Source organism: Muntiacus reevesi, chromosome X (genome assembly GCF_963930625.1).
Source record: "Muntiacus reevesi chromosome X, mMunRee1.1, whole genome shotgun sequence".
NCBI lineage: Eukaryota > Metazoa > Chordata > Mammalia > Artiodactyla > Cervidae > Muntiacus > Muntiacus reevesi.
Window position 1 is genome coordinate 19,532,953 of NC_089271.1, and position 12,814 is coordinate 19,545,766.

Genomic DNA, 12,814 nt, shown 5'->3' on the forward strand with positions numbered 1-12,814 from the left:
GTTGTAGAGGAATAGTGGTGGCAGGCGCTGATAACAAAGGACTTTCTAATGAGAGAGCTCAATAATCATACTTACCAATAGTTGCTAGCCTTAGCAGGAAAGTAAAAAATGAATATGAAACTTAAATGAAGTCACTTTTTCTTCCTAAAGGTGATCCCTTCAAGTTAAGGTACTATGTTTGTGGGCTTTGGGGGAAGTTTTAGGTACACTCTAAAAAAATTTTTTTAAATGCTGCATTTTAAGCATCTCACAAATTCATTAACACCTCCTGTTTAATACACAGTTCAAATGGTTCCTGACAAAACTGGCGGTCTAGAATTCTTATTAAAATCATGAATTCTGGAGCCAGACTGCTCAGTTGGAATTCCAACTCCACCACTTAGTAAATGTGACCTTTGGCAAGGTACTTCCCTGCTAGAAAATGAAAATCAAGTAGATCTACTCCTGGTACTGCTATGAGGATTAAATGAGATCATGAATGTTAAGCATTTACCCTAGTGCCTGACACATATAAATGTTTACATTATTACCAATTAGGGTGTCTTTTTTTTTTTTAACTATGGACCATGGAATGAATGATATTCCATATTTACTTTTTGGGCCAGTGTAATTAGCATTCCTCAAATAGGACTCTTTGGCTCTCTATTAAAGGAAATGTGATATAACCCTAATCCTATCTGCCAATCCAAGCAAAATCCAAGTTAATCTTTGTTTATCATTGAGAAAAATACATCAGTCGTCAGACAATTCAAGAATAATATGGTAGTTTGATTTGCTCAAATAGATTCAAGATGCTTTCCTGAACCAGATCTTTTTTTTTTTCTTTCTCAAAAATATTTAATTGGAGTGTTTTCTTCCTTAGTCTTTCAAATGTTAAGTAGCTTCCTTCAATACTTGCCAGATTTTTACTTACATTTGCATATAAACATTCCCACATGTCATTCTAATTAAAGCATTATCATTGATGATAATTTATGATCATTTACTATATTTACAGTGTGGCAGGCATTACTATGGCAGTCACATGAAACCTAATAATCCTCTACAGCATACTTTTGGAAGATTTTTACAATCATATACTCCAGCAAATGCCATTCCATCTTACGAATTCTAGAAAAATGTAAAAATTAGTTCATTCAGTATTGCTAAACCAGGAGAGCTCTGTTACTTAGCACATCTATGCTTATAATATAATGATAAGGGATATTCATTACTGTTTTAAAATGTTAAATTATGTTCAGAATTGTTTCTGTGTTGTGTACCTTTTGTACTGTAATTCTTTGAATTTAATGAACTCAAGATATGTACAATGATTTGATATTTATTAAAAGAGTACTTTGTTAAAGCATCCTATTAATTGATTATTCTAAAACAATTGGCTGCCTGTAGCTAGTCTTACCCAATATAACTAGCAACTGTGGGTTTGATGGGTTGTTTTTCTTTTTTTAATGTAATAGTGTTTTCCCAGTCATTCATTATTCCGTTTATCAGATATTTTTTGTTTGTTTGTTTAGTAGATTTTTGGAGTGTCAAATCACTGTATTACACTGGATTCATATTTCTCTCTTTTATTTTTTTGGACATTGCAGGTGAAAGTAGGGAAGAAAAGTTAGGAGACTCTTTGCAAGATTTATACAGGGCATTGGAGCAAGCCAGTCTGTCGCCTCTGGGAGAACATCGCATTTCAACCAAGATGGAATACAAACTATCATTTATAAAGAGATGTAATGATCCTGTGATGAATGAAAAACTACACAGGCTGAGAATTCTCAAAAGCACTTTAAAGGTAAGATATGAAATGGAAGGAGACATTCATTTTAAGAGATTCATTCCTGAACTCAAAATAGATTATCAGATACTCTAAGGGACAAAATACAAAATGGGAGGGGGATAAATATAATGAATGTAATAAGTATATTTGGCCAAAAGGAAATAATCTTAACTTTATATTAACATCTCAGAGCATGCACAGACTACATGTTATGTGACTTAGTTCTAGGAGAAAACAGGATGTAATTAATTTTTTTTGGTCCAAAAATGCAGGGCTAGTGTTATTCCTCAGTCTTTTGTTTTCCTAAGATAAATATGCCATGTTGTAGAATTGATACAGTTATTAAAAGAGCACAGCATTCATGCAGGGGTGGGTGCCAAAAGGGTTTGAGATATTTTATGAATATGTCTTGTAGCACATTTGGAGTGAAGCCACATTGTTTCATATTCCATGTGGAAATTTTGTAATTGTGCTGTATACATTAGCAGTTCCCAACTCACATGTCACTTTTTTCTTATACATTTCCATAAGCACTTACATTGTCTCCAGTCTTCTTATGCCACCCCCAGATTGGGGAGGAGGTTGTGAGGAAAGGGAAACAGGCAGGAAGTTGAAGAAGGAGCCAGAAAAGTCAGCCCCCTCACTGTGTGTCTCAGTGGAGAGGGCCTGCCATACATATACTCCCTAATCAGACCATGCACCCTGAAAAACTCAAAAACAGAAAAGAACTGTCATACCGAGTTTGTGATGCAGTCATTTCAAGAAATAGAAGGTCAGAGAGTTTCTTTGGAAAATATTTCAGATCCATAGGCTACTGCTGAGGTTTCATAATTTTGAAACAGAGTAGCAAAGAGATCCTGGGCTTCTCTGGTGGTCAGTGATAAAGAATCCGCCTTCCAGTGCAGGTTGACACAGGTTTGATCCCTGGGTCGAGGAGATCCCCTGGAGAAGGAAATGGCTGCCACTCCAGTATTCTTGCCTGGAAAGTTCCATGGAAGAAAGAGCCTGGTGGGCTACAGTCCTTGGGGTCGCAAAAGAGTTGAACATGACTTAGCGACTAAACAACCAAAGAGATCAACAGAATAGGAAATGCATGATTTGAAAAAGCTTCTGGTAGCCAGCAGCCAAGCTCTCATAATCAATTAGCTCTCAGTTGATATTCATGTGAATGCTGTTGCAAATCCATGGGACAACTTAATGACCTTTTGATAACTAAGACCAAAATTTTTTAAAGAGCTTTAATATACATAAGAATAATTCTGGTGCCCAACCAAGGTCCAGAGATATCCTTACCACCTCCCACTTCATGGAGCCCCCTTTCTCATTCAGGTCCAAACTGCCAGCTGAGCATCTAGCAGAAGGAGATAGGACAATGCAAAAGTAACTCAAGACACAGTGTGGTAAGCCCACTCAACAGCAGTGATCAAGCATAATGGGGACTTATAGACATGAAGGAGAAAACATTTTTTCAGTTGTTTAAGGAAGGCTTGAAGAAATGAGAGGCATATGAACTGGATATTAAAGGATGAGGAAAAGTTCCCATAGGCAGAGATGGGAAAAAGGATAGGCCCTGAAGGAAAAGTAAACCATACAGAGTGCCTGCATGTAGAAAAAAGTACCTGAGGATTTCAGTCTCAATAGTGAGTTTGAGTATCCAGTGAACCAGTGAAGTTGTTCAGTCGTGTCCGACTCTGCAATCCCATGGACTATAGCCTACCAGTCTCCTCCATCCATGGAATTTTCCAGGCAAGAGTACTGGAGTGGGTTGCCATTTCCTTCTCCAGGGGATCTTCCTGACCCAGGGATCAAACCCAGGTCTCCCGCATTGCGGGCAGATGCTTTACCGTCTGAGCTAGGTAAGCCCGAGGTAAGCCAGGGAAGCCCGAGTTTGAGTATAACAGAGCTATTTCTTCTGGGCTTTTGACTATTAACTCTTTAGTTTAAATTTGAAAAAAAATTCTATCCCTTTTGTAACTCTTGAATCCTTTTGTTTTTCAGGCCAGAGAAGGGGAAGTAGCCATTATCGATAAAGTCCTAGACAATCCAGAATTGACATCGAAAGAATTCCAGCAGTGGAAGCAGATGTACCTCGATCTTTTCTTGGATATCTGTCAAAACACAACCTCAAATGACCCATTAAGTATTTCTTCTGAAGTAGATGTAATCACTTCCTCTCTCACACACACTCATTCATACATTGAAACGCATGTGTAAGTGTATTGTGCCCTCTGGCCATTTGGTACCTTCTGGTACTTTGAACAAGTATATAAGGTAGTTTTTATATCAACGTGTGGGACACGTTGACAAGCTATACTTTAATGTTACCATTATATGAAACAAACCCTATATGATCATAATACCACTGTCTTTAATGAGCACTTGTATATTTTATATGCAGTTAGTGCTCAGCTTATGTTTACCATGTGCAAAATCAACTGTCTTCAATGATTCAAAATTAACTTTTGCAAACAACCCTGAAGACAGGTGGTCTTCAAGTAGGAAAAAAAAACACAAAAAGGCAGTTTTCTATCTAAGGTCATCTTTTCTCCCTTTAAGTTAATTTTATATAAACAAGACTTCAAAACTAAATCACATTTTTTCAGGTGCAGACATCCTTGTGGGTGGGAAAGAATTTAAACCTTTTTTATATTTATTAAAATGTTCTAAGAATTTTCTTAAACATTGCACAAAGTTTAATGCTGTAGTTTTATTTTTGTGAAATGTAGATGCGCATACATACAAGAGTTAAGCAAAATAGAAGAGCATCAACATAAGAAAAGTTCAGGTATCAAATATTCGTCTTAATAGTCTATTAACTTGTGAAAGCTGGTTAATGGAAATACTATTCCATATCCATGGGGACACTCAATGGTGTATCAGGGCAAAGCTTTGTAAGATGTTTTTGTAACTGAGACCAAAATTGAAGATAGAGCTGCTTTATTTTCTTGGTTTAAATCTTCCTTTATTTTTGTAGTGATGAAATGCTGATTGTGTACAGAGGAATTTGAGAATGAATTTTTTAAAACACACTTAACTCACCCAGAAAGGCAGCTAACATATATATATATATATATAATTTCAGCCCAAACTCATGTTTTTAAACTCCAACTCCTAAAAACCTACAAGGTATAAACGGAAATGAATCAACTTCCCAGTTAGTGTCCAATTTTCCCCCTAGTCCGTTAGTGAAACTTATGTAATTATACTTCAGGCAGGGAAATAAAATATGTTTGGTTACAGGCTGATGTGTATTCTAATATAGAAAACGATGTTGAAAAAGAAAAATGTACCTCTCTCCTGAGGAGCAAGAGGATGATGGTCATTCAAAGAGATATTACATTGAACTATACGAGACAAACCATTTTTAGAGGTTTTTCCTAGTTTCTTGATTTGTTCTATAGAGTGGATAAAGTCTATGAAAAAATCCTCTTCATATATTTCCATTTATAAGCATCTCATTTTTGAAAAGTGATCACAGCATGATAATGACTGTGCTGCTTTTTAGTGTCTGGCTGCATAATGTACAAGTCACAATTTGCTGGGTTTTGGTTTTGTTTTTTTTTCTTTAGAAGGAGGAAGAGACCCTCCTTTCCTCTTCTGTATCCTGAAATCTATTTCTAATCAGCTTTATACTGTTGCCTGTACAGCTCAGTGAATGTACTTTCATCTCTAAGAGTTCAGATATCTGCCAGTGACTATTTTTGCTGTAGAGAAGAAAGTAAAAACTCCACAGCGAGGATCTTTTTCTTTGCTTTTGAAACCACCATTGAATCACTATCGTTTTGCAGACTTTGCACAACTGTACAGGAGAGTGGCCTTTCTACAGCACATTTTCAGTAATCCTATATTTAGTCAAAGTGGATGAGAAATCATGTATTAATGTTTGTATGGAATTTGGGGTCCAGTGTAATATTTTTATCATTTAAAAAAACCAATTTGTAAAAACATTTATTTACTGCATGGATATTGACGCACATTAAATTTGTGGGATTTTGTATATGTAAAAAAACAAAACAAAAACAAAAAGAAAAAAAAAAAAAAGAAACCTCTTGTCCTAAAATGAAGTGTGCTTGCTACAGGTGTTTAGACTTGTTGATGTTTACTAGACCAAATGTGTACATTTACTTAAAAATATGTGTACCTGATGGATGTGTCGTGGATACAGTGGCCAGATTGTGCCCCTGTCAACAGCGAGCAGTTGATGGAAAGACTAGCTGTGTTGCTACTAAGCAGCTTTTATTTTGGTGAAGTTGGCTCTGTTGTTTTAAATGGTAAAAAGTAAACTAATGAATTTTAAAAGACTCGTGGCTAGCTTAGCATGAAAGAGACCTTTAACGCTATATATCTGTACATTTTATTGCATTAGTTTCAAATCTAGGAGAGAGGCGGCACTGTAAACTGAAGTCAAATAAATTCAGCTCTTAATGAATCCTTATAAAGCACCTATTTTATTCATGCAGTCCACATCACATTTCTTTGTGACCGAATCACACGCCACCCCACCACCCCCAGTTACAAGTTTTAACTTTGTCACTCCACTGTGGTATAAGCCAGAAGAGGCAATGTCCAGTATATACAAGAATCTTCTCTGAAATCCTGCAAAATCAAGTTGGTTTCCCATTTACCTGACACAAACTTTAAAATTTCACCTGCTTCTCTTTCCTTTCTCTGTGATTCTTTTGGGGAGGTGGGGTAGAGGGTCTGGGAGGCAGGGTACCATCAAAAATAAACTTAAAAAAATTTTTTTACAAGTATTAGCTACAGCGTGTCTGCAGAATGAACATTTAAAGAGGATGAAAGAAATAGGGGCTTTGTTAGCTGCTGCTGCTGAGTCGCTTAAGTCATGTCCGACTCCGTGCGACCCCATGGACTGTAGCCCACCAGGCTCCTCTGTCCATGGGATTCTCCAGGCAAGAATACTGGAGTGGGGTGCCATTTCCTCCTCCAGGGGATCGTCCCAACCAAGGGATAGAACCGCTTCTCTTATGCCTCCAGCATTGGCAGGCAGCTTTCTTAGCACTAGCACCACCCGGGAAGCCCCTTTAAACGTTCTACTAAATCAGAGAAGCCGGATTATTATGGCTAAGGGCTGTACAAATAAAACCAATAAGCTGCAAAAGTCAGAGCAAAGGCAGACTAGGGTAAGTAAGGATGAAGTACAGAAAAACGTAACCTAGGTTATTTTCTCCAAAAATAAAAATAAAGTGCTTTCTAGGAGATTTTTTTTTTCAGTTCCGTATCTATATTAAACCATCAGAGCAGAACTATAACCATGATTCTGTATCATAAAATCATAGTTCTCCATACAATGATTGCATGTTTTTTAACCAAGGCACTTTCCCTTCACTATTTATTCAGATAATGCCATCTTCTAGAACCATTTATTACAGTCATACCTAACAATTTTCTGGTCTGGTATATAACTTATTATGGTACATTTTTTGGCTGTTTGGCACAAAAATAATCACTGTTTAGAACCTGGGAAACACTTTTAAGTACAAGAGGGAAAATGGGGTCATATTTTATTTTCGAAAGTCCATCTCCAGCCCAACATGAGAATTTCTAGAAATCCCCAGCTCACTGGAGATGATTCATATATCCTTCTAAATTTGATCCCTCCTGTCTCCCATTCTCAGAATAAGGGCAAATGTTTCTCTTTGGCCAAGTCTAGGAAAAGCCCACGACTTGCTCCTCCCTAGTCCGGAGGCTGCTTAACCCATTAAGCCCAGCAGGAAATCCGGCGTCTCCCCAGGCTCTCCCTCCCTCTGCTCGTCCCCACCCTCTGCCAGCTGCAGCACTGCGCACTGCAGGCCGCTCCAAGCCCAGGGCAGCGCGCAGCCGATGTCCTCCCAGCGGTCCAGGTCGAGGTCATAGCCCACCACGTTGCGGGTGGGCACCTGGCGTGAGTCCCGCCACTTGAGGCCGCCCAGTAGCAGCACCGTCTCCTCCACCAAGGCCAGCCCATAGCAAAAGCGGTCGTAGGGTAGCGGCCGCAGCCGAGTCCACTGGTCGGTGCTGGGGTCGTAGCGCTCGATCTCGGAGAAGGGCTCGTAGCGGCCCAGAAAGGCGAACACCGCGCCGCGCAGGGCGGCCATGTGGTGTCCGAAGCGGGCTGTGCCCATGGGCGCTCTCTTGCTCCACGCCTGCTCCCCGGGGGCCAGGGAGAACACGTCCCGGAGGCTGCTCGCGCCGCCGTCGCCTCTCCCCGCCTTGCCCCCGGAGATGTACACGACGCCGCGGTCCCCGACGGCGCCCGCGTGGCCGTGCAGAGCCCGCGGCAGCGCCCCGGCCGCCGTCCAGCGGTCCCGGCGCAGGTCATACATTTCCACCGAAGCCAGCGCTTGGCCGCCCGCGCCCAGGCCCCCGACGGCCAGGAGCCCCTCGCCCACGGCGCCGCACCAGAAATGGGCCCGTGCTTCCCGCATAGGGGGCACGGTCGTCCACACGTGGAAGCGCGGGTCGTAACGGTGCACTTGGGCCGTGACAGCCCGCGGGCCGTCGGCGGGGGGCGAGCAGGCGCCGCCCGACGGGCTCTCCCCGCCCAGGACGAACAGGAAGTTGCCCGCGACACACACGCTGTGCCCCAGCAGCGGAGCGGGCAGCCGCGTGAGGCTGCGCCAGCGGTGGTTGTACACGTCAAAGGCCACCACGTCCTGGGTGAGCTCCCACTCCTCCTCCTCCACCTGCTCCTCTTCCTCCTCCTCCTCCTCTCCCTCCTCTTCCTCCGGCGCCGGCGCGGCGGCCCTGCCCCGGGCTGCCCGCGGGGGGACCACGACTTCCTCAGTCACCACCTCCCGCCCCCGGCGCCCCCCGACCAACAAGATGCGGGTTTGAGGGCTCCGGACGCTGGTCTGCTCGCCCTGCAGGAGCGGCTGGCGGGAGGGCGACGTGTGGTAGTTGAGGGCCTGGATGATGAGGCCCTTGACCCGGGCGGGCAGGGTGAGGCCGGAGCCCGAGTACACGCGCCGCAGCACGTCGGCGGGCACGAGGCCGAAGCGGACCCGCTCGAGGAGCTGGGTGCAGTGGGCCAGGCGTTCGGCCTCAGGCTCCTGCCGCAGCCAGGCCAGCGCCAGGCCCAGCAGCCGGGCCTCGGGCACCCGCGCCACGTCAGGGGCACCCAGCACGGCCCTCAGCGACGCGGGGTTGAGCTCCAGAAGGCCGGCCGGGCCCGCGCCCCGCGCCAGCAGCTCCCTCAGGTGGGTCACGATGCAGCGTTCGGCCGCGCCCAGCGTGTGCGCCAGGCCAAAGCGAGCCGCCACGTTGGCGGCGAAGCAGCAGTTCTCCGGGGCCAGCTGGCGCTCCAGGTAGCGGCCGCAAAGCCCCAGGGCCTCGGTGACCTGCAGGTAGCTGGCGGCCTCCAGCGTGTCCTCCACTGTGTCCATGGAGAGAGGCAGCCAGGCGGTGTAGATGAAGTCCAGCAGGCGCTGCAGGCCCGCCGCCGACGGCACGTGCAGGTGGATCACGCTCGCCCGGGATTCCCGGGTGTGACTCTTGAACAGAGCCCTGAAGTAGTCGCTGGAACACGCGAGGAGCGACCTGTGCGCCGGGAACTCGCTGCCCTCCGCCTCCAGCGTCACGTCGCACAGGAAGCCCTCGGCGCGCAGCGCCTGGTAGCCGGTGAGCAGCGAGCCGCCATGAGCTTTGCAGTAAGACAGGAAGTAACTCATGATGCCCAGGGCAGGAAGCGGCCGGGCCGGGGCTGGGGCCAGCCAGGCGCGGCCGGAGGCATCCCGGGACACGGAGCCCCCGGGCCCCCCGCGCGAGCCGAAAAGCCCCTAGCAGGGGTCCATTTTTGCCTGCTCAGCTTAAAGCCCAGGCCTCCTTCATACAGGTCCGCAGATCTGCCCGTACCCTTCTCAGAGCAAATCTGGTAGGGAAACGATTTCCAGAAGCACCTAGCAGCGGAGAGCGCCGAGTTTGGAGTTTTCCGGAAGGTGCAGGGTTCGGTTTCGGCGGCTGCCGAGGCTGCCAGCGCGTTGCCCAAAACCCCCTCCCCGGCCCTGTTTGGGGAGCCCACACCTGCGCGCCTGGGGCCGCAGTGGCCGCGCACCATCACCTGGAAGGGCGGAGCTGCGGATGGACTGATTCCCGGGGGGTGCTGGATCTCCGACGGCCCAGATGCACAGATGGGGCCGGACGAGGGCTGTCCGGGAAGTGCGGGGCGAGGGCTCTGACCTCCTGGGGGTGGACAAGGAGGGTTCTGCGGGCGCCGGCGAGGGCCGGGGACAACTAGCTTAGGGGCGGGGGGGTGAACTTGTTCCGCGCGGAGGATCAAATCAAAGCCTGGGGGATTAGGGAGGAGGGGCGCGGGTCAGCGCGACGGGTCGGAGGCGTGATTGGGCGCCACACATAACATGCCAGTAGCTCACAGTGACAGGAATAGCGCGCGGCCTCGGCCTCCCTGGCGCGCCCCGCCCCGCTCCCCGGCTCCTGGCTGAGAACCGAGGGCGCGGGAGGAAGCGGCCCGGCCTGGGACATGACTCTCGTGACCCGTCAAGCCGCCGGTCACCTGGGGGGTCCCGGTAACCCCGCTGGGGGCGCGGAGAGCGCGCGCCGGAGAGGCGCGGGGACGCTGCGCTTGGTGGTGTCTGGGGAGGGGCGCTCGGCTGGGCCGGAGGAGTGACGACCCCCCTCCCGGGGCTCCTGTGGCTGGGAAAAAAAGCCCCTGGCTCGCAGCTTTCTGCCTCAAGGAGGCCCTAATTAATCCTTCGGGAGCGGGGATTAAGCGGCGATTTTGCGCGCTGACACCCAGGAGCCCGCTACGCGCAGAGGAGCCGCTGGCCGGAATCTTGCCCCGGCGAATCCAGGCTCCCAGCCAGTGGCGCTCCGGCGCACGCCCCTCACCTGGACTCACCCTTGCGTGATGCTGGGCCTACCCTGCGCCCTTCCCGAGGTCCTGGCTGGTCTCACACTCCGCTTTCGGGAGTTTGCGCCCACCTCGCTCCCCGACCCCGGCTGAGTTCTCCCTTCCTGTTCTTAAACCCTGCCTCGCCCATCCCTTGGCAAAGTGGACGAGGAAACTGGAGGTGACTTGGGTTTTCTGCTTTTGAATGACCACTTCCTTTAAGAAAATAAGTCTTTGCAGTTTCTCTCCCCGACTTTCCAGTGTATTAGTCGCTCAGTCGTGTCCGACTCTTTGCGATCCCATGGACTGTAGCCCACCGGGTTCCTCTGTCCATGGAATTCTCCAGGCAAGAATACTGGAGTGGGTAGCCATTCCTTTCACCAGGGGATCTTCCTGACTCAGGGGTCGAACCCCGGTCTCCCTCATTGCGGGCAGATTCTTTACCGTCTAAGCAGCCAGGGAAGCTCCAGGCTTTCCGGGCTCTGATCTAATTAAGGCCCGCCCCGTCCTCAGTGCTGGGATGTGATAATGGGCAATAAGGTTGCAAAGCTGGCAGAGGCTGCAGTTTCAAAGCGCCCCTCCTCAGGAAGTTATTTTTATAAGGTGCACCAAGCACAGAAATGATGGCTAAAACCACCCTAATCTTGAGACATTAGGAAAGCCTTTCTCCATCTCCAGCACCCTGCTCTTAAAGAACTAAACGATTAATATAACTGCTCTTTCTTGCCAGTTTGAAAGGTTCTGTGTGTTTTGCTTTCATCTAGAATTGATTTTTCTGTTTTCTAATACAACCTCTCTGGTAATCTATTTTAAGCAAACCTTTTGAATGCGTTTGAAGTGACTTGCATTTCTTACAGTTGAGGTTGTATTTCATTAAAAAAAAAAAGCCAAGGAAGGATAAAATTCTATCATTTTCTGCCTGGTATGCCATTGGTATTACAAGGTCTCCACTTAGAAGTAATTCTTGAAGTACATAAAAATAAGTAAAATGATTTTGCTTTGTTGTCAAAGATGGAACTGTTGTATGACTTAAATTAGACAAATTATAAAATGCAGGCAGAGGCTCAGGTTAAGGGCTTGCTTAAACTCCAGAGGCTAAAAATACTGCAATTTGAATTCCTAATGTAGAGCTACAGATGGGTTGGGGGAGGAGAGGATGCTGGTTGGTTTAGGTTTTTCTTTTCTTCAGTACTAAAATTCTTAGCTCAAAAATAAAATACCAGCTTGGTTCACTATGCACAGATCTGTATGGTGAAGTTAAATGGGCTTTACTCAACCTGATAGAATTTTGCTAGAAGGGATATTTGACATCATTTAGCCAAACCCTTTCCCTTTCCTCCCCCAATTTCTTGTTTTTCTTTTTAAAAATGTGGCTGATGAGCCCCAGAGGGAGTACGGCTTGTCTGGGTGACTTGGATATTGAGTTACAGAGTCTGGACCTATATTATGTGACCTCGTGTATGATAAAAATAAAGTAGTGCAGTACACTGTCAGTTGATTTAAACCAAATTTCAGAGTGATGAAGTTTAAGCACAGTTTTTAAAACAGCATATTTCTAACCCCCAAATTGAACCACACATCCCATCACTCTGTCCATCAGCCTGCATTCAGTTTGAATCCAAAATGTCACGCTTACTTGAGAATAGGGATGTTGTGGAAGACTTTAAACTCTTGACATCAAAAATCTAGTTTTAAACGAGTACCTGTTCATCGCCAGCCCAACATGCCACTTTAATATATTTTGCCATTGAGGATATAATGAACTGTGTTAAGTCAGAAAATTTTCCTATTAGATGTGTCTACAAGGTCTTCTTTAGAAAATATATTAAAACTGTCGATCCATCCAAGAACATTATTGTCCTTTGAGTAGCATTTATGGAAAGTATCAATATTTTAATTTCTTCGCAATATTAAGTAGGATGTGATTGGTCTGTCGAAAATAATCAGCTTATAAGTTGTCCTCCCCCTTTAGACTATGAACTTCTTGAGGCCGGGAACTATTTCGTGATCTTTTTATGTCCATCCCCGTCATAGTCTTTGGCATAAGTAATGGTGAGTTGAACAGATACAGGGAATGACACTGTCAGTGGGAGGAGTAAAGGGCTGTTAAGAGGGACTTGACTTAAGACAATTACTTCTTTCTTTCTGCTTCTCTTTCTTCCCTTCACACAGCTGCAGTTGCAGACACCCCTTGATAC

The 12,814-nt window shown here is 46.1% G+C and overlaps 2 protein-coding genes across 5 annotated transcripts in view; one reads left to right on the forward strand and one right to left on the reverse strand.

Moving 5' to 3' along the window:
- Positions 1-4,489, forward strand: part of CNKSR2 (connector enhancer of kinase suppressor of Ras 2) — a 263,683-nt gene extending 259,194 nt beyond the window's left edge. For all 4 annotated transcript variants that reach the window (XM_065916516.1, XM_065916517.1, XM_065916518.1 and 1 more), the window contains 2 exons: positions 1,590-1,786; positions 3,770-4,489. In XM_065916516.1, coding sequence (XP_065772588.1) covers positions 1,590-1,786; positions 3,770-3,985 — 413 coding nt within the window. In that variant the 3' untranslated portion in view covers positions 3,986-4,489. The remainder of the gene's footprint in view (positions 1-1,589; positions 1,787-3,769) is intronic.
- Positions 4,490-6,115: 1,626 nt separating this feature from the next.
- On the reverse strand, positions 6,116-9,442 carry KLHL34 (kelch like family member 34). Its single transcript, XM_065916520.1, has one exon. The coding sequence runs from the start codon at positions 9,436-9,438 to the stop codon at positions 7,483-7,485; it is 1,956 nt and encodes a 651-aa protein (XP_065772592.1). The 5' UTR covers positions 9,439-9,442; the 3' UTR covers positions 6,116-7,482.
- Positions 9,443-12,814: the final 3,372 nt, after the last annotated feature.

Bases quoted from the DNA above. Each gene is read 5' to 3' on its own strand.
- KLHL34 (XM_065916520.1), bottom strand. From the start codon at position 9,438: ATGAGTTACTTCCTGTCTTACTGCAAAGCTCATGGCGGCTCGCTGCTC.